The sequence below is a fragment of the Molossus molossus genome, unplaced genomic scaffold (genome assembly GCF_014108415.1).
Source record: "Molossus molossus isolate mMolMol1 unplaced genomic scaffold, mMolMol1.p scaffold_m16_p_13, whole genome shotgun sequence".
NCBI classification, from domain to species: domain Eukaryota; kingdom Metazoa; phylum Chordata; class Mammalia; order Chiroptera; family Molossidae; genus Molossus; species Molossus molossus.
In genome coordinates, this window is record NW_023425348.1 from 10,740,157 (window position 1) to 10,760,494 (window position 20,338).

A 20,338-nucleotide genomic window follows, 5' to 3' on the forward strand; every position below is an offset into this window, starting at 1 on the left:
TTAGTGTTTAGCATGGTCCCTTCCATACTCATCCAAACCCAGCAGAGGGAGCCATAATCAGTGGACCACCAACACTCACAGGAAAATTTGGCAGGCTCTAAACCCTGCTGAGATAGCCAAAATGGTGAAACAAAGAAACAAACTTCAAATGAAAAAAAAAAAAAAAAACACAAGAGAATTCTACAGAAGAAAGGCTAAGTGAAATGGAGTTAAGCAAGTTATCAGAGGTAGAGTTCAGATTATGAGGAAGCTCAACTGCATGAGCAAAGATGTATAAACAATAAACATCAACCAATTAGAAATAAAAAACCACCAAGCAGAAATGAAGAAGGACACAGCAGAAATAAAGAACACATTGTAAGGAATAACCAGTAGATTAGAGGACACCGAGGATCAGATCAGTGAATTAGAAGACATGGTAGAAAAAAAAATCATTCAATTAGAGAACTGAAAAGAAAAAAACAATTAAAAAGCAGGAGGATAGTTTAAAAGACCTGTGGGACAGTATGAAACTAACAACATCCACATCATAGGAGTACCTGAAGAAGAAAATGAGCAAGGGTTCGTGAATATATTTGAAGAAATAGTGGCAGAAAATTTCCCTAACTTGGTGAAGGAAAAAAGCACACAAGTTCAGGAAGCAGAAAGCCCCAAGTAAGAAAAACCCAAAGAGGCCCACACCAAGGCCCACATAATTAAAATGCCCAATATTAAAGACAAAGAGAGAATCTTAAAGGTAGCAAGAGAAAAGCAAAGGTTACCTACAAAGGAGCCTCCCTAAGGCTATCAGTTGGTTTCTCAACAGAAACACTACAGGCCAGAAAAGAATGGCATGAAGTATTCAAGGTATTGAAAAACCAGGATCTGAATCCAAGAGTACTCTACCAGCAAGGCTATAATTCAAAATAGAAGGTGACATAAAGACCTTCCCAGACCAAAACAAAACAAAACAAAAAAACACACAAAAAACTAAGGAAACATATTAGCACCAAACCAGTACTGCAGGAAATGTTAAAAGGGCTGCTGCAATAAGCAGAAGAAACGGAGAGAGAAACATAACCATAATAAATAAAAATGGCAATAAATAAATACATATCAATAATAACCTTAAATGTAAATGGCTTAAATGCTCCAATCAAAAGACACAGAGTGGCTGAATGGATGAGAAAGTATGACTCAAAAGGAGAAACATCTATAACAAAAATAAATTAATAAAAAAATTAAAAACAAAGAAAGCATGACTCATATATATGTTGTTTACAAGTGACCCACCTCACAACAAAAGACTCACACAGGATGAAAGTGAAGGGATAAAAAACAAAAATTTCCAAGCAAATAGAAATAATAAAAAAAAAAGGCTGGGGTAGCAATACTCACATCTGATAAAATAGACTTCAAAATGAAGACAACAAGAGAAAAAGAAGGCCACTACATAATATTGAAAGGATCTATCCAAAAGGAGGCTATAGCCTTGGTAAACAATATGCACCCAATATAGGAGCACCAAAATATATTTAAAAAACTTCTGGAGGACTTCAAAGGAGAAAATGACAGCAATACAATCATAGAGGGTACTTCAAATCCCTCTGACATCACTGGATAGATCCTCTAGACAAAAAATTAATAAGAAAACAGAGACTCTACATGATACACTAGATCAAATAGATTTACTAGATTATCTACAGAGAATTACACCTCAAAACTGAGAAATCACACTCTTCTCAAGTATACAAGGGACATTTTCAAAGGTAGACCACATGTTGGGTCACAAACTAAGTCTCTACAAGTTCAAGAAGACTGAAATCATATCAAGCATCTTCTCAGATCACAATGGCATGAAACTAGAAATTAATTACAATAAAAACACTCAAAAACATTCAAACCTATGAAGGTGAAATAGCATGTTATTAAACAACTAATGGGTTACCAAGGAGATCAAGGAATAAATAAAAATAACTTCCTGGAAATCAAAGAAATGAACACACAACAACACAAAATCTATGGGGTGCAGCGAAAGCAGTCCTGAGAGGGAAGTTCGTTGCACAACAGGAACAAGAGAAATTTCTTATAGACTATCTAACCCTACAACTTAAAGAACTAGAAATTAAACAAAAAGAAAAACCCAGAGCAAGTAGAAGGAAAGAAATAGTAAAGGTAGGAACAGAAATAAATGACATAGAGATGAAAAAAAATTCCAAAAGATCAATGAAACAAAGAGCTGGTTCTTTGAAAAGATAAACAAGATTGATGAACCTTTACCCAGACTCACCAAGAAACAAAGAGATAGGACCAAAATAAACAAAATCAGAAACGAAAGAGGAGAAGTAACAACTGACACCACAGAAATACAAAAGATCGTTAACAAATACTATGAACAATTGTATAGCAACAAATTGGACAACCTAGGTGAATTGGACAAATTTCTAGAATCACAGTCTCCCAAATCGGAACTGGGAAGAGACAGAAAACTTGAACAGACCAATAACAATGAAGGAAATTGAAGCTGTAATCAATAAACTCTCAGCAAACAAGAGCCCAGGTCTGGAAAGCTTCACAGGGGAGTTTTACTGAACATTAAAAGAAGAACTAACACCCATTCTCCTCAAACTATTCCAAAAAATTCAAGAAGAAGAAAGACTTCCAAGCTCTTTTTATGAGGCAAGCAGAATCCTAATTCCAAAACCAGATAAAGACACTAGAAAGAAAGAAAACTACAGGCCAATATCCCTGTTGAACATAAATGCCAAAATCTTCAACAAAATATTAGCAAATAAGATCTAGCAATACACTAAAAAATTATTCACCATGACCAAGTGGGATTCATCCCAGGGATGCAAGGTTGGTATAATATTTGCAAATCAATAAATGTGATATACCACATAAAGAAAATGAATGATAAAAACCATATGATCATATCATTAGACACTGAAAAAGCATTTGACAAAATCCAGCACCCATTTCTTTTTTCTTTTTTTTCTTTTTTTAATCCTCATCCGAGGACATTTTTCCATTTTTTTGTACAGACAGAGTGGGAGGGAGAGAGAGGAAGAGAGAGAGAGGGAAACATCGATGTGAAAGGGACACATCGAGTGGCTGCCACCCGCACGACCAACCAGGGCCGGGGACAAACTGCAACCGAGGTACGCGCCCTTAGCGGGAACCGAACCCGGGTCTCTCCAGACCGAAGGCCGACGCTCTAACCGCTGAGCCAAACCGGCCAGGGCTCCAGCACCCATTTCTGATAAAAATGGTCAGCAAAGTGGGAATAGAGGGATCATATCTAGACATTATAAAGGCCATATATGAAAAACCTACAGCCAACATCATACTCAATGGGCAAAAACTAAAAGCATTTCCCTTAAGGACAGGAACAAGACAGGGATGCCCACTCTGCCACTCTTATTTAACATACTACTGGAAGTCCTGGCCACAGCAATTAGACAAGAAGCAAAATTAAAAGGCATCCAAATCGAAAAGGAGAAAGTAAAATTGTCCTTATTTGCAGATGACATGATATTGTATATAAAAAACCCTAAAGACTCCATCAAAAATCTAGAGTTAATAAATTAATTTGACAAAGTAGCAGGATAAAAAATTAACATCCAGAAATCAATGGCATTCTTATACACCAATAATGAACACTCAGAAAGGGAAACAAACAAACAAAAAAACAATCCCATTTTCCATTGAAAAAACAAAACAAAAACCTAGGAACAACTTAACCAAGGTAAAAGACCTGTTCTCAGAAAACTACATTGAAAAAAGAAATAGAGGATGATATAAAAAAATGGAAACATAAACCATGTTCATGGATTAGAAAAATCAACATTATTAAAATGTCCATATCACCCAAAGCAATCTACAGAGTCAATGTAATCCCTATTAAAGTACCCATGACATATTTCACAGATCTAGGAGAAATACTCCAAAAGTTTATATGGAACCATAAAAGACCCCAAATAGTCATAGTAATCTTTAAAAAGAAGAACAAAGTAGAAGGGATCACAATATCAGATATTAAGTTATACTACAAAGACATTGTAATCAAAACAGCCTGGTACTGGCACAAGAACAGGCATATAGACCAGTGGAACAGAACAGAGAACCCAGATATCAACCCAAGACAATATGCACAATTAATATTTGACAAAGGAGGCAAGAGCATCCAATGGAGAAAAGACAGTCTCTTCAATAAATGGCATTTGGAAAATTGGACAGCTACATGCAAAATAATGAAAGTAGACTACCAACTTATACCATACACGACAATAAATGTATAAAAGACTTAAATGTAACCCGTGAAACCATAGAAATCCTAGAAGAAAATGTAGGCAGAAAAATCTCAGACATCATATGTAGTGGGATTTTCACTGATACATCACCTAGGGCAAGAGAAACAAAGGAAAAAAATTAATAAATGGGACTACATCAAACTTAAAGCTTCTGCCCTGGCCAGTTTGGCTCAGCGGTTAGAGCATCGGCCTATAGACTGAAGAGTCCCGGGTTCAGTTCCTGCTAAGGGCACGTACCTTGGTTGAGTTTGTCCCTGGCCCCGGTTGGGGTCATGGGGGTGGCAACCACTTGATGTGTCCCTCTCACATCGATGTTTCTCTGTTTCTCTCTTCCTCCTTCTCTCTCTCCCACTCTGTTTGAAGATAAATGCAAAAATGTCCTCGGGAGAGGATAAAAAACAAAACAAAAAAACTTAAAGCTTCTGCACAGCAAAAGAAATTAGCATCAAAATGAAAAGAGAACCCACTCTCTGAAAGAACATATTTGCCAATGATACATCAGATAAGGGGTTACTATCCAAAATACATAGTGTACTTATACAACTCAACAAAAGGAAGACAAACAATCCAATTAAAAATGAGCAGAGGACCTGAATAGATACCTCTCCATACAGGACATACAAATGGCCAAGCGACATAAAAAAATGCTCAACATCACTAATCATCAGAGAGATGCAAATTAAAACAACAATGAGGTATCACCTCACACCTATCAGAATGGCCTCCATCAACAAATCATCAAACAACAAGTGTTGGCGAGGGTGTGGAGAAAAGGGGACTCTAGTACACTGCTGGTGGGAATGCAGACTGGTGCAGCCACTATGGAAAACAATATGGTGTTTCCTCAAAAAATTAAAAATGTACCTGCCATTTGACCCAGTGATCCCACTTCTTAGAATATACCCTAAGAAGCCTGAAACACCAATCAGAAAGAATATATGTACCCCTATGTTCATAGTAGTGCTATTACAATGGTTAAGATCTGGAAACAGCCCAAGTGTCCATCAGTAGACGAATGGATAAAAAGGCTGTGGTACATGTACACAATGGAGTACTATGCAGCTGTAAGAAAGAGAGATCTCTTACCCTTCGAGAGGACATGGAGGGACCTGGAGAGTATTATCCTAAGCGAAATAAGCCAGTCAGAGAAAGACAAGCACCACATGACCTCACTTATTACGGAATATAATAACATAATAAAGAACAAAATGAGCTGTTGACCAAAGAAGATCCGGGACGGCAGGAGGAGGGTGGGAACAGGAAGAAGGGGGTCAATGGGGCAGAATAGGGGGGCATCTGTAATACTTTCAACAATAAAAAAAGAGAAAATATCAAACTAAAAAAAAAAAACAACCAAAAAAATATGTGAATTGAAATTCTCAGGCTAGTAGTTAAAAAAAAATTAAGTAACACAAATAATTTGTTCCATATGACTATTCAGAGAGAACTGCCAGCCCACAGATCAAAGTAACGAGAAAGCCCACGATCCCACGAGCAAATCCTGAGCTTGTCACGGCGAGAGCGGGTGAGCTGGGGTGCTGGGGGTGTGGGCACGGTTTGAAAGGGCAGTGTTTTGGAATCCCCGGCCAGGGGTCCCGGGCTCCGCTCTGACTAGGAATCCTGCTGCCTCCCCCACAGGCGGACCGTGGAAGCCAGGAGGAGAGGCAGGCGTGCCAGAGACGCCCTGGCCTGTTGGGAGGGCCGCGGGGGCGGCACTTACTCTTGACGGTGAGGAACATGGACTTGCTGATGTCGGTGCCCACGCCGTTGCTGGCCTGGCAGAGGTAGTAGCCGATGTCCTCCTCTAGGACGTGGCGGATCAGCAGCGAGCTGTTGGCCAGCACCTGGATGCGGCCGGTGAGGGGCACAGGGTGGTACTGCTGGGGGTTCCCGCTCCCTGGAAGGAGGCGGAGGTCAGAAGGCTGCTGCCCAGGGAGGGAGCGGCGGCCTGGAGTGCCCAGGGCACGCCCCCAGTGCACGGCCCCACCTTTCTCTCGCAGGTCTAGGGCCATCATGTAGCATTCCCACACGGCTCCTGTTGCCTGGGCAACGGAATGACCCCAAGAGGGCTGCCCCAGCTCTGAGGAAGGAGCTGGAGCTGGAGCGCCCACCTTGGTACTGAGCTTCTTTGGGGTGAACTCCTCAGAGAGGAAGAAAGAGCTGGCTTCAGGTCACTTGGCAAAGGGGAGCCCGAGCCCTCAAATGGCAGTTTTCTGGTCCTTGGCGGCCAGGCCTGGGAAAGCGGCCAGCCACCCTCTGGGGGGCTTTGGGCACCCCCTCCCATTCCCCTGGTGTCAGCCCTGGGCGTGGTCCAGAGAAGAGGTGGGCATGGGAATCACTCAGATTCCAGTGCACCCTTGGGTGCAGTTGGGCTCCAAGAAGAACCAGGACCCCAGAATAACCGCTGAGCAGGACTGGGGGCTGGGCAGGAGCGGGGGTGGGGGTGGGGCAGAGTACACTGAGTTCTAGGGCTGCAGGGGAGGGGAGAGGTCAATCTGGGGTCAGCCTGACGGCTGTCGCTGGCCCAAACACCTGGGTGCCCGAAGATGACCTCCAGATCACGTATAGCCTGGGGTCCCCTTGCAGCTCAGACTCCAGGGTTCCCACCCAGCCTAGGGTTGTGCGTGGGAACCAGACCTCATCGGCATCCTGCCTCCCCCTCCCTGGCTCCTCGGAGGTGCTGGTCGGCCAGGGACTCACCCTTGGCATGCTTCCACATGACCTTGGGTGGGGGGTAGCCATCCACCGAGCAGTTCAGCACACCAGCTTTGCCATAGATGCCATCCTGGTTGTTGGGCTGCACCACGAACCGCGGGGGCACTGCAGAGGGGAAGTGGGAGAAAGGTCATCCAGGGCTAACAGGGCTCCGGGCACGTGCTGCTCCACGTCGGTCCCGGGGGCTGTTCTGAGTCAGGGCCTGGCGGATCCGAACCTGCGGGCGCTCGCTGTGTGCTGGGCTGGGCTGGGAGTTCAAGTGTCAACTCTGATTTTGCCGTGACTGGGCCAGCGTCTCCCGTCACTAGGCCTCGGTTTCCCGGCCTGGAGACTAAGCGGTTTGAACCTTTCAATTTTTTTTTTAATCCTCACCCGAGGACATTTTTGCATTTATCTTCAGATAGAGTGGGAGGGAGAGAGAGAAACATCGATGTGAGAGAGACACACCGAGTGGTCACCCCCCACACGACCCCAACCAGGGCCGGGGACAAACTGCAACCGCGGTGCGTGCCCTCAGCGGGAACCGAACCCGGGCCTCTCTGGTCTTTGGGCCGACGCTCTAACTGCTGAGCTAAACCGGCCAGGCTGAACCTTTTGATTTTTAAGACACTTGCCAGAGCCTGTGATTCGGACCTGAACCCAGAGACCTGAGCAGCGGGCACGGCCGGCCTCGCCCGCCCGCTGGCCGTGTCCACTCACCGCGCACGACGAGCTGGCGCTCCCGGCTCACGGTGGCCGCCGCGTTGCTGGCGATGCACGTGTAGTTGCCGTTGTGCTTGAGCGAGACGCTGGAGATCTGCAGGGAGCTCATGAACTCCTTGCTCTCGATGGTCACGCCCGAGCCGGAGATGATCACCTGCCCGTCCTTCCTCCAGGTGATGCGGATGGGCATGTCCCCCGAGGACACCACGCAGGGGATGTAGAGCAGCTGGCCGATGGAGGCGGGTGGGAACTCGAAGGGCTGGATCAGCGGGGGCACTGGGAGCAAGGGGGGTGCCACTGTCAGGCCCCCTCGCCCCAGCCCGGCCAGCAGCAAGGTCTCCCCTGCCTCACCCCGGGGCCTCACGACCCAGCGTGTGCTGTGAACGCGGTCCCCTGGGGTAGCAGCGCCTTGTTTTCTGGGGTGCAGACTCTTGGGGTGCTCCACCATTGTCCCCTGACTCCTACCCTCTTCCAACCCAGGCCCGGACCCATCTCTGTTCGAGGCCTTGGCTGGCCTGCGTCTGTCCTGACCCTCAGACCTGTCCTGGAAGTTGCGAGGTGATGTCTCACGTGCTCTTGACTCTCATCTGCCTGCTCAGCTTTCACCCCGATTTCCCTGCTGCTCCCCAGTGCCCCGTGCCCAGTCTGCACCCAGAGATGTGCTCACAGCTCTGGGGGCCCGGGGCTGACAGAGATGGCGTGTCCCGGACGACAGGAAGGGGAGGCGAGACTTCCCCGTGCACACCCGTAGCTGCCGCTCTCTCCCAGGCTGCTCTGGTCTCCTCCCACGGGTCCCGCCGCCAGCCGGCCCTTTCCACGGCCACCGGGGAGCAGGACAGGCAGGCACCTGAGGTGGCACTGCCGAATCTCACGCGCCGTCTCACGGAACCCTCCCACCAGGAACGTGGTGTGAGCTTGGCTGTCCCCACTCCGTAGAGGAGAAAACGGGTTCAGGGCAGAGACGTCATCTGCCCTGGGTCACCCTGCTCATAAGAAGTGACTGGACTCTGTTCTCCAAGTCCCAGCTCTCTGCCGTGTGCCGCCAGCTCCCCTGCGTGCCCCAGACATGCCCGGAGCACAGATCTTGTTGTTTCATAAGTGAGCGCCCCTTGGGTGGCAGGGAAGAGCGGAGAGGGTGCCCCCTTGTCGGTGGGGCAACCAGTTGGTTAGACTCATCTGGCTAAGCAGCATCGCACCCCCCTGCCCAGACCTCAGACCCTGGGGGGCCTGTCTGGAGCCTGAACTGCTGTGGGAGGGACCCTCCTGTCTCCGTTCTGGCTAGAGCATCAGCCATTGTCCTCATGATAACTCAACTGGGCCAGAGCAACTTCCCCGCACGTGGGGGGAGAGGAGAGAGAAGGAGACAGACACTCAGCGTCACAGAAATGAGCACCTGGTCGACGAGATCTCTCTGCAGTCAGCTGCTTAAACTATGAGCTGGCCTCGGTCCTTGGGCCTTCTCCCAGGCCCAGCCCCACCCCCGGGAGTCCTGCTGCTGGCCACCCCAGGCCCGCCAGAGTGGCCGCAGGCCAAGCCCAGAGCGGGAAGGAGGGTGGCTGGGTGTGCATGACCCAGGTCCGCCCTGCTGCCCCTGGTGGGCATGGTCAAGCCCTTGGCTGCCCTTTGGGTGCCTGGGAAAGGTCTGTTTTTTTTTTTTTAATTTTCTTTATTGATTCTAGAGAGAGAGGAAGGGAGAGGGAGAAAGATAGAAACATCGATGAGAGAACATCGATTGGCCGCCTCCTGCGTGCCCCCCACTGGGGATGGGCCCACAACCTGGGCATGTGCCCTGACCGGGAATCGAACCAGCGACCTCTTGGAGCAGGGTCGACGCTCAACCCCTGAGCCACACCAGCTGGGACAGGTCTTGATCAGGAGCTCTAGGTCCAAGGGAAGTGGCATCTAGGAGGGAGGTTGCCTCATGACCTATGGGGCAAGAGCCAGACCCCTCAGTGGGGCCCTTACTGACCTTCCCAATGTCATCTCCCACCTCGCCCTTCGCCCCAGCCGTCAGCGCCCACAGCCCCGGGCCTCAGCCCGTGCGCTTGGGGCACCTGGGTGACGGAAGCTTGGCATTTGCCTTTTAACCCTCCGGCTCGTGTGCTCCGAGCCCAGCGGCTGGCTGTTGACCCTCCCATTTTGACCCTCCTGGGCCCAGACGCAGGCCCTACGTCTGTCCAGGTTTCTGGGGCTCTGGCCATTTTCTGGGTCTCCCCATCCCAGTGTCTGGCTGCCTCTGCTCCCTGGGTTGGAGCCTCCCCAGTACTGAGTGGTTTCTGGGTCTTGGACATGCAGACTTTTCTGGAGCCCTGACTCCAGGCATGGCCGGACGCCCACCGCTGAGACTTCCCAGCGACGGCTCTGCCGGGCTCTGCTGTTCTGCCCTCCCCTTGTCTTTCTGGGGCCTCTGGCCTCCTTGGACTTCTCGCTGGGATGACTGCAGAGACCCCACCTGTCCCCGGCTTGTTTCCTGGGGCCCAAGGAACCAGCTCTGTCCAGCCTTCCCACAAAGGTCCAAGCTGGAGCCCGCAGGCCGCTGGGAAACCCTCCCTCAGCTGCCCGGCCCTGCCCGCACCCAGCACCACGGCAGCGCCTGGCCCACACCTCGAGCACGTGGCCGGGAAGCGCCTTTGGCATCACCGTTTCCCTGGGCGCCTGGGAGCCCCTGAGGGCGATAGTTAGGGCGGTCTACCTGGCAAAGGGTAAGAGCCCAGTATGTCTGCCAGGTGGGCACGGTCAGCGGAAGAACACGCCTAGAGGTCATTTCCTGGGTTGATCTTAAACGTTTGCCCGAGAGGTGGGCAAGGGGGGTGGGGGCACAGGACGGCGGTTCATCCAGAAACAGAGGGGTGCTCCGTGCTGTTCCTCACTTTGCTGCATTTCTGCTGGAGTCTGGGGGCTGGGCACGTCTCTCTGGCCCTTGCTGGGTGTCAGAGCTGAGCTCTTTGGTGCAGGAGCCTGTGGACAGGGGAGGGTCACAGCAGACATGTCCGCCGAGGACAGAGCCCAGACAGATCCGGAACCTGATCCACAGAAATCAGGCCGCAAGATTGCTCGGGCAGGAGGACATCTGTCTCTCTCAGGAAGAAGGGATTTGGATAAGTTACCAAGGCAGGTTCACTCGTTAATTAGCTAATCCATCGAATATTTATGAAACACCGGCTCTGCACAGGCATTTCGCTCTGTGGGCTCGGGGAGCAGGGACATGCTTCCACACAGAGACCCCGGGGCTCGTCGCTGGCCAGGACAGGGCAGGCGCTGGCCCGAGTTCTTGGACAAGCACCACCTGACCATCAGGGTGCTGGACTCGGAGCAAAGGGTCAGCTGGTTGGGTGACTGCAGTTCACGGACGAGGTGGCGTTTGGGCTGAGAGGGAAAGAGCACAGAGGCCAGCCAGGGGCTGTCATTCCTTCTGGGTTTCCGGCGGAACACGGGTGGACGGCCATCGACAGACCGTGGAAGGGAGTTACAGTCGCCTGGGCCGGCGAGAGTTTTGTACTGACCTGGGGGGAGATGCCGCCCGGCTTCCCCCCACCCCCACCCCGCGGCCGGCTGATGGGCAGGTGTGAGGCTGTGGGTACCACTGTCCCCGGAACCCTGTGGTGGGAGTGCAGGACCGGAGGGTTCACAGCGTCCCTGGGCTCTGGGCGGTGACAGCCCGAGGGAGGAGAACACGGGATCCAGCTCTTCGCTGGCTCACTGAAGGCGGGGCGCGGGAGGACTGAGGAGCAGGGTGCGGGCTGCGATGTGGACCGGGCAGCTGCTGGGCGTGGGGCTGCTTTGTGATCTGTGAGTCAGCAGGGCCTCCCCCAGTGCCCAGAGGTGGGCACGGGCTCCTCAAATGTGTGTGTGTCCGTTTCCACCCCTGGGCGAGCAGCCTCCGCGGGGACCTCCCCCACCGTCCAGGGGACCAGGGACCTCCTAGTGCTGACTGCAGCCGGCAAGGGCTCCCCAACCCCTGCGCCCCAGCTTTTCCCCAGCCCACAGCCTGAACGCAGGGGGCACGAATGTCACCCAGGGCCCTCGTTCCAGAGGCCCCGCTCTGGCTACAGTGCTCCGGGCAGGAGGGCAGCTCCGCGGGCAGGTCCGACGGCGCGGGACGGTGGGCAGGCTGAGGACACGGCGGAAGCAGCCCCTGCAGTGTCTGGCCGCCAGGAAGGGTCATGGCCGCGGGCTGGGGTGTGTCTTGCAGAAGCCCAGCCCATGAAGACTTTACAGTGTCTCTCGTCTCTCTGAGACCCAGCCTCTTTCCTCACTGCACCCATTTGGGGGGAATGGGCAAGGACCACGCTGGGAAGCAGACCCCGGCTCGGGCTCTGCTGTCCGCACGTGGCCTGGGCAGGCTGCCTCCTCTCCACCTCCTGCTCCCCCGAGCCCCAGCTCATCTGCAGCCTGGCTCACTCAGTCTGAAGCCTCTTCCCAGAAGGCTGGCCCTGGCCACCTGTGTTCAATCGCACACCACTCTGTACTCCCCTTGGCTCGCACCCCCACGCCCTGCCGGACACGAGACACCGGTTTCGTGTTCCGGGCTCGATCTGTTTGCCCCCCAGAACGGGAGCTCCTCAGGTCTGTCTGGAGCCGGGTGTCTTCACAGCACAGGGCCTGGAGGTGCCTGGCAGGCTGATGGACGAGAGAATGGACGCTCCTCATGACCACCACCGTCCCCTGAGCCTGTCTGTCCGATAAGGGGGCTGCCTTCCCGGCTGTGGTCCCGGCGCCCTCCCCGGAGGGGCAACTGCCTTGGCGCCCCTCCCCCAGCACCGCTGGGCGATCTGCCCCTTCCTGTGGGTCCCTCCAAAGCTCTGCCTTTGCCAAGAGCGGGCATTTAGCCAGGGGGCCGGCTCTCTGAGCCCTGTGGGCATAGCAACCCATTCGCTGGGTGGACGGGCCTCCTCGAAGGCTCCACACACGGCAGGGAGGGAGGAGCGCATCTGTGTGGGGAGTACGGGCACGGGGAGTGAGGGTGTGCAAATGTGTGCGAGTCCCTGTGTGAGCGTGAATGTGGCCATTTGCTCTCCACAGGGACCTGGCAGCCCCTCCTGGTTCTGGCCTTGCTGAGCATGGGCAGAAAGCATCTCATGCCCTTGTTCTGGCTCCAAAGGCCCCGAGAGGCTCAGCTGTGCGGATGGAGCGGCTCCCTCCCTGAGCCAAGGACAAGGAACCCCGGTGGCAGCCCTGCCTCCTGGCTAATTAAACATTCAGCCTGTGCCCAGAGATGCTTTTATGCGACATTACTTTTCAGCTCCAGGGGGCCCCAAAGACACCAGATCTAGGTTGGGTTCAGGAGTCCTCCTCTTAGTGTCCTGCCAAGGGTCTCCCTGGATGCCCAGAGACAAGCACTGGCCCTCGCTGGACGCTGGCTCTCCCTGCTGGTCACTGTCACAGGCGCCTGCGTCCAGGCAGCCCTGAGGCACCCCTGCCCCCCCCAGTCCCTCCCACCTTGCTGCGTCACAACCGGCTCCTCTCAGTGACAGTTCACGTGGAATCACCCGCAGCTACCTTTGGGGCTCAGGACTTCGCCTTACAGAGGATATGGACAGAGGGACATCCGTGTATATGCAGCGGCCAGCACGTATGACGTACGTGTACGTGCGTGTGGGGAGAGATTCGTGTGTGCATGCTGGTTGCGTGTACATGCATGTAGCGTGTACCAACATGGACATGCACTGCAGTCATGCACACAGGCCTCTGTACATGTGCGTGCACGCAGAGCTTGTATGTGCTGCTCTTAGCTCAGTGTTTGAAAAATTCATCAGAAGACAAGCAGTCCCCGAAGAAATGGAGTCAGCTGTTGTTTTTCCAAATCATGGAGCAGCACGGGTTTCTGCCCACAGCCCGCGACCCCTCAGAGAGACTGGGGGGCTTCCAATCGGCCTCAAGCTTCTAGCGCCCTGCCCACCTTGCCTTTCTATACTCTGGTGTCTGCCCCGATACTGTGGGTGACACACCTGTTCCAGCCAGGCGGCAGGAGTGGGGTCTGGAGCACCGCCCAGGGGCAGGGCCGCTTTGCACACCCGGGCACCTCCTCTGCCCCTCCTTGAGAAGCTTCTGGAACAGTACATCATCTAATCAGGCGGGTGCTCACAATCAGCTCTGATGGGCTCTTTGCAAAAGTGCATTCTAATGAGGTGGGGAGGGGAGGAGGGGGAGGGAAGGAGGGGCCTGAGCTTCGGGCGTGGCAGGCACAGGTCTGCAAAGCTCCTCACACAAATGCTGCTCTTGGTCCGGAGACGAAACAGGTGAACATCCTGCCAGGGCTGAGTTTTCAGATGTGGAGGGTGGGGAAGAGGGTACACTGTAAACATGTCTCTGCTTTATGAGTGTCATACTTGAGCTGGGTGCGGGTGCATGGACTGTGCCCTCTGGGATCACACACGTGCACACACACGCACACATGCACACCCACACATGCACGCACCCATGCACACACCCACTCACACATGCACACACACACACACATGCACACACCCATGCACACATACCCATGCACACATGCACACGCACACATGCACACACCCATGCACACACACACATGCACACACCCATGCACACACGCACACACACCCATGCACACACCCACACACGCACACCCATGCACACACACACACACCCATGCACACACCCATGCACACACCCATGCACACACGCACGCACACACACCCCCTGTCCCTGGGCTGGGGAGACACCGTCGCTCCACGCAGACAATTACAACAGGCCCGGCGAGTCGCGGAGACAGAAAGCATCAGATCCAGTTCATTAGGACTGACCGCTCCCTGAATGGGGACGAATAATTGATGAGCAGAGCGGTGTGCGATGTCCTGCACACTCCCAGGCTCACTGGAGGCCTGTTTTTTTTTAAGCCAACAAACCTGGCCACACGCTGGCTGCTGTGGGCGGTCTAGGGGAGCCTAAAAGTTAGGTGTTTTAAATGCGGTGTTCGCACCACGCACTCCGGTCTGCGGCTTGTCATGCACACAGGAGGCCGTGACCCCGGGAGCAGGACAGACGGCTGCGCTGTACCCTGGCCCACCAAGTGCTCTGCCTGGGGATCGGAGGTTCCTGGGCTGGGCAGGGGCATGAGGCTGAGACGGTGGCTGGGCACGGCAGCTGGCAACCAGGAGGCAGACACTGTAAAGACTCCTCCCCCTCCCCAGGCCTGAGGTGGCCACAGAGCCCCGTCCTTAGGGCTCAAGGCTCCCCAGGAAGCCCCTCCAGCCCAGACTGCGGTCTCAGTCTCAGCTCAAGAAACGCTCGCTGTCTAGCACCGTGACAGGTGGCGGGCACACAGGAGGCACGTGACAGGCTGTGCCCGCGAGTACAACCCGGGTGAGGACGCAGAGGGGGGCCCGTCTTCGGCTGCTGCTGCTCGGGGGTGCCCGCCGTTCCCAGGCCTGTCCGCCTGGACGTCCCATCACCACCACAGGCTCCAAGGGGCCAGCACCCAAGGCCACCTCTGCCCACTGGCCCTTCTCCCAGACACCCCTCTTCCTGCCCGTCAGCCTTCACACGACCTCGCTCCAGCAGGGTGGGCCCTCAGGGCCTTCCCCCGGTGCCGGAGACCTTCCCCCAGGGCCCAGCTGGCCGCCGTCTGGGTCATGCTGCCCTGGGTGATGCAGATGTCCTCATGGACCCCGTCCCTCTTCCCGACCCTTCTCAGGAGGTCCCAGGGGCCCTTCCTCCCCGGGTGGAGTGTTCTTCCTCTCGGCCTGCCTGTCCCCAGCTCTGGGTCCTTTGGGTCACAGCGAAGCTGCCTGTTTTCACTGACCCCTTCTCAGGTGACCTCTGCCCACCTCCCCATCCTGCCCCAGGGCAGCCACGTCCCCTGCTTTCGCCGCTGCCCACACTGTCTCTAGGCCTGCCAGCTCCCAAGAGGGTGTCTGGGAGGAGGCTGCACACACCCGCACAGCCCAGAACCGGGGGCACCCACATTCACCCCGACACTCGTCTACGTTCACGCATTCCTTCTCTCAGTCCACGGACGCTCCTGGGGACCAGGCACGGCGCTCAGCACCAGGAGGTGCCTCCCAGGCCGCAAGCTGCATAGCAGTTGGAAGGGCCTTGCTCCCCCTACACAAGCAGCCGGCGCCACCCACTCTGTGCCCCAGAAGGGGGCCAGGCACCCAGCCAGTCTGTGCCCCAGAAGGGGGCCAGGCACCCAGCCACTCTGTGCCCCAGAAGGGGGCCAGGCACCCAGCCACTCTGTGCCCCAGAAGAGAGCCAGGCACCCAGCCACTCTGTGCCCCAGAAGGGGGCCAGGCACCCAGCCACTCTGTGCCCCAGAAGGGGGCCAGGCACCCAGCACAGGCCTCCGCCCAGGCTCCTGCCCCTCACCGCCCCTTGTGGGTCTCTGGTGGGCCCCCTGAGTCCCTGGTGGCTCCAAGCTGGTGTCAGGCACCTACGCCGCTGTCATCCCTGTCCTGGGCCTGTCTCCCTGGCCCGCGTTGTGTGTCCCTGGCCCGGGGTCAGTGCTGCCTTGTCCTGCAGCCCACGCGTGGAGCAGACCTGGATGCAGAGGCTCCCACCGGCCCCTTCTCTCCGACACCGTGCGGGGCCCCCCCGGGTCTCGCTCACTCAGGACGGCCTGCAGGCGGCCCGGGCCGGGGAGGCCTACCTTTGACGGCCACGTGGACGCTCTGGCTGATGGAGAGCTGGGGCTGGATGAGGACGCTGCACAGGTACTCGCCCTCGTCCATGCCCTTCTGCACGTCGGTCAGCTTGAGGGTGCCGTTCTCGAACACCACTTGGCGGTGGTTGTCGGGCAGCAGCAGGGTGTCCTTGTACCACTTGATGGAGTAGTACGGGTAGCCGATGACCCTGCAGTTGATGAGGGTGTCCCGCCCGGCGACCGCGGTGATGTTCCTCATTGCCCGGATGCTGGGGGGGCCTGGGCAGGAGGCAGGGGGAGGAGGAGGGGCAGGGGCGCGGTTAGCCAGGGACAGCCGGGCGCTGCCTTGTGCTCTCTCAGTCGCTTGGCCTCTGGGACTAGCGCGGGGCGGACATCTTGCTGAGGGGGGGGGGCAGCCTGTCTTACGGGGCTCGAGGCGGAGGCTGGAAATGGGGGCGCCTGTGGTCTGTCCAGAACTCTCCGTGATGCGCTTCAAACAGTCGCAAAGAGACAGTTCTGTTGGCGCCGAGGGCAAGGATCCAGCCCCGAGGGGAGGGGCAGAGACGAGAGGCTTGGGAGGGTGAGTCCTCGGATTTTTGGGTTAAAGGGAGATGCTGAGATGCTGTCATGTTCATTCAACTTGCTCACTGTGGTGTTTAAAGGACAATAGCGAGGTCTCTGGGTAAATGGATCACTTTCTTTCACCAGGGAAATGTGTCTTGTGGGCCCCGAGAAGGGGCTATAAGGGGGTCCGGTCCCACTCGGGTGAGGGCGCATCGCCAGCCGGGTCAGCTGGGCAGAAGGTCATGTGGGGTGGGAGGGGCTCAGAGGTCACCAGCAGGGCAGCGCTGGGTGGGGGGCACCAGAAACGCCAGGTTTCAGGCTCCCCACTCAGATGAGCAGCTCCACCAGGGGTCCCCCAGGACCTGTAGCTCTGCCCTGTCCCAGCTCAGAGGACAGAGCGGGAGGGTGGGCACACGGAGGGCACGCTTTTCCTGAGGGGGTGGAGGCCTACCTGGCACAGGTGTGTTCGGCACGAATCCCTACTCCCCTGCCCTGCCCCTGGAAGCCACCAGCACCCCTGGGCCAGTCCCCCCTCTCTTCCCTTGGCCTCCTCTACCCTTGGGTCAGAAGTCACTGGTTAGGCCAGACGTGGACCGATCCGACCCCACAGGGCTGCAAGGACCTTCAGAGAAGACTTCCTGTCGCAGTGACTTATTGAACTGAGACATGGGTGATCACCTTGAGGACTCCCTCCCTTGGAGCTGCCTGTCTTGGGGTAACACCCCCCTGAGCCTCCTACTCCTGATGGCTGCAGCCTGGGGGGGCGGTGAGGAGGATGGGGAACTGGGAGACGATGAAGCTATAGCTCCTGCTGCTCACACCTCCTGGAACGTTGGGGGACACTCAGTGGGAGCACGCGGGGAACAGCTTCGGTGGACACCCCATCACAGGTCAAGCCTGGCCCCGTGGCGAGGCCCAGGAAGGGCTGGTGGGTGCTAGCAGGGTACTTAGCAAAGGACTGGTGGGTGCTAGCAGGGTACTTAGCAAAAGTCCTTTGTTTTTTAACATGTTGCTTTTGATTTATTGTAGGGAGAGAGGAAGGGAGAGAGAGAAACATCGATGTGAGAGAGATACATCAACAGGATGACTCACTGGGGATCAAGCCTGCAACCCAGGCATGTGCCCTGACGGGATCGAACCGGGACCTCTCAGTCCATGGTACGACGCTCCATCCACTGAGCCACACCGGCCGGGCTTAGCAGGGTACTTAGTACACCGGGGTGGCCAGAGAGAGTTCATGGGGGCATGGGGCCAGGGGTCAGGTCAGACTGCAGGAGAGGAGAAGGGGAGGAGGACTGGGTGGGAGTGCCAAGGCAGTGAGCTGTACCAGACATACACACACACGCACGCACACGCACGCACGCACGCACGGATGGATGATGGGACTGTGAAGGGTGGGGGGACAGGGGAGAAAGAGGAAAGAGACTGCTACTAAGATCAAAACGACACTTCCGAGTAAGTACCAATCACCACAAGAATAACGATAACCACACAGATGGCAAAGGAACTCAAAAGCCTATTCTGATATTTAAATGTAGACAGGCACCTCTTACGTTTATTCGCGCCTGGTATTCAGCACTGCCCACCGAGTTCCGCGCCGTGCACCGGTACACGCCCCCGTCTCGGATCTGGGGGCCCGTGACGTTCATGTGGCTGATGGTGGTGCCGTCGGACATGGTGTACTGGTTGGTGCGGTGGCTTCCGTCCCGCACGATGGGCTCATCGTCCAGGGCCCAGGTGACGGTGGGGGGCGGGGCACCCTTAGCCGCGCACATCAGTGAGAACTGCTCCCCGGGGTTGACCACCTTCTCGCTGAAGGAGGAGATGATGCGGGGCGTGCCGTCTGTGGGGAGTGAGGAGCCCCCTTCAGAGCCGCGAGCCACCGAGTGACCCTCCCCCCAGGCCCCCCAGCCCACAGGGGAGGAGGGAACGCCGTGGCCGTCATACTATAAAGATCTTTCAGGGACCTCAACTCATGTGGGACCACCCACTCCTGTCAGGTGCCAATGCTACTCAGGTGAAGCAAGACTCCCGGGTTTAAATCCTCCCTCAACTACTTTGGCTCTGTGTCTTTGGGCAGGTTACCTAACCTCTCTGCGTCTTTCCATCTCCTGTCCACGGAGAAGGTGATAATGGGGACAGGAGTGTAAGCCCCTCACACGGATGCTGGGAGGACGAGATGGATTAATGCATGAAAGACGCTTTGGGCAGGACTTTGTCAGTGCTTTTCCTTTTCTGTTTCTCCTCCCTTCACTAACGAAGACACAGAGGCTCAGAGGTTAACCGTGTGTGGGACCAGGACCTGACCAGGCCGGACCTGTGGGCCCGATCAGTTCTCGGAGGGGTGGGGTGGGGTGACGGTGCGGCAGGCAGAGTGCCAGCCGCCCGAGGCCGGGTTGGCGGGGCCTGCGGTTGGGCCTCGCGGCGTATAACCCAGGGCCCAGCGTCCTCCCTGGAGCGGCCACCGACCCTGCCACCCTTCCACACGGCTCCTCGTACAGGATAACAGGCATCAAGTAATTGAAAAACCAAACAAACATAAAAACAGAAAGCAAGGCACATACAACACGCACTCTCCAACCCCCCCCCCCATTTCACACCAAAATGCTGATGACGACCCAGTATCCTGCCACGCTGCCAGCCCCTGCCCTTATCTGAAACTTGGGGAGAGCCTGGTGCCTGGCAGAGCCTGGGGGGCCACTGGATGCCCACGTGGCCCCTCCCCGGCCTTGTTCCCTGTGCCCTCCATGTCGGGGTGTCCCTCCCATCCCACTGTCTGCCCTTCCCACCAGTCTCGTTCTCCACGTCCCTGCTCTGAACTGGCCGTCACTTGACCTTGGATAAGAGACCAAAACGCCAATGTCCTCAACTGCGAAATACGTAACATTAAAAACTGGTCTCCCCCCCGTGGGAGGAGTCGATGAGACAGGTGTGTGCTTGGCATGCGGGGGAGCTGGGACACGCCTCCCGGGCACCTCCTGGCACGGCCTCTGGAGTCCGGAAGCCACCCTCCCGGGCCGGTGGCCCAACTCACCCTCGAGCGCAATGATGGCAAAGTCCTGCGCCGTCTGGGCCTTGCGGGAGGCGAAGCACTGGTAGGCCCCCGAGTGGCTCTTCTGGGCGGAGGTGATGAGCAGCGTCTCGTTGCTGAGCCCGCGGATGGAGACGGCCTCGTCGGGCAGCACCGGCTCCGTGTTGCGGAACCAGCGGATGGTGAACTCGGGGGAGCCCGTCAGGGCGCAGGAGAGGATGACTGTGCTGCCGATGCCGGTCTTCAGCTTCTTTGGTGTCAGGGTCACGTGAAGGGGGTCTGGGCCCGGCCAGGGAGAGATGAGGGCCAACGGGGGAGAAAGAGGACTTAGCGTGGATGGGCGCGGCTGGGGGTGCACCGCGAGCTTGAAAGGCGCTGGGCGCCGGGAGGCCCCCGTTCCGTTTCCAGACCCTTCGTGAGTGGGTGAGG

At 55.5% G+C, this 20,338-nt stretch overlaps 1 protein-coding gene across 1 annotated transcript in view; it reads right to left on the minus strand.

Annotated features, from left to right (window-relative positions):
• Nucleotides 1-20,338, minus strand: part of DSCAML1 (DS cell adhesion molecule like 1) — a 357,347-nt gene that overhangs the window by 75,110 nt on the left and 261,899 nt on the right. Inside the window, exons 6-11 of the mRNA XM_036257909.1 lie at nt 19,913-20,188; nt 18,425-18,721; nt 16,321-16,593; nt 7,707-7,985; nt 6,993-7,112; nt 6,013-6,189 (exon numbers count right to left, since the gene is read on the minus strand). Of these exons, the coding sequence (XP_036113802.1) occupies nt 6,013-6,189; nt 6,993-7,112; nt 7,707-7,985; nt 16,321-16,593; nt 18,425-18,721; nt 19,913-20,188 (1,422 nt within the window). The remainder of the gene's footprint in view (nt 1-6,012; nt 6,190-6,992; nt 7,113-7,706; nt 7,986-16,320; nt 16,594-18,424; nt 18,722-19,912; nt 20,189-20,338) is intronic.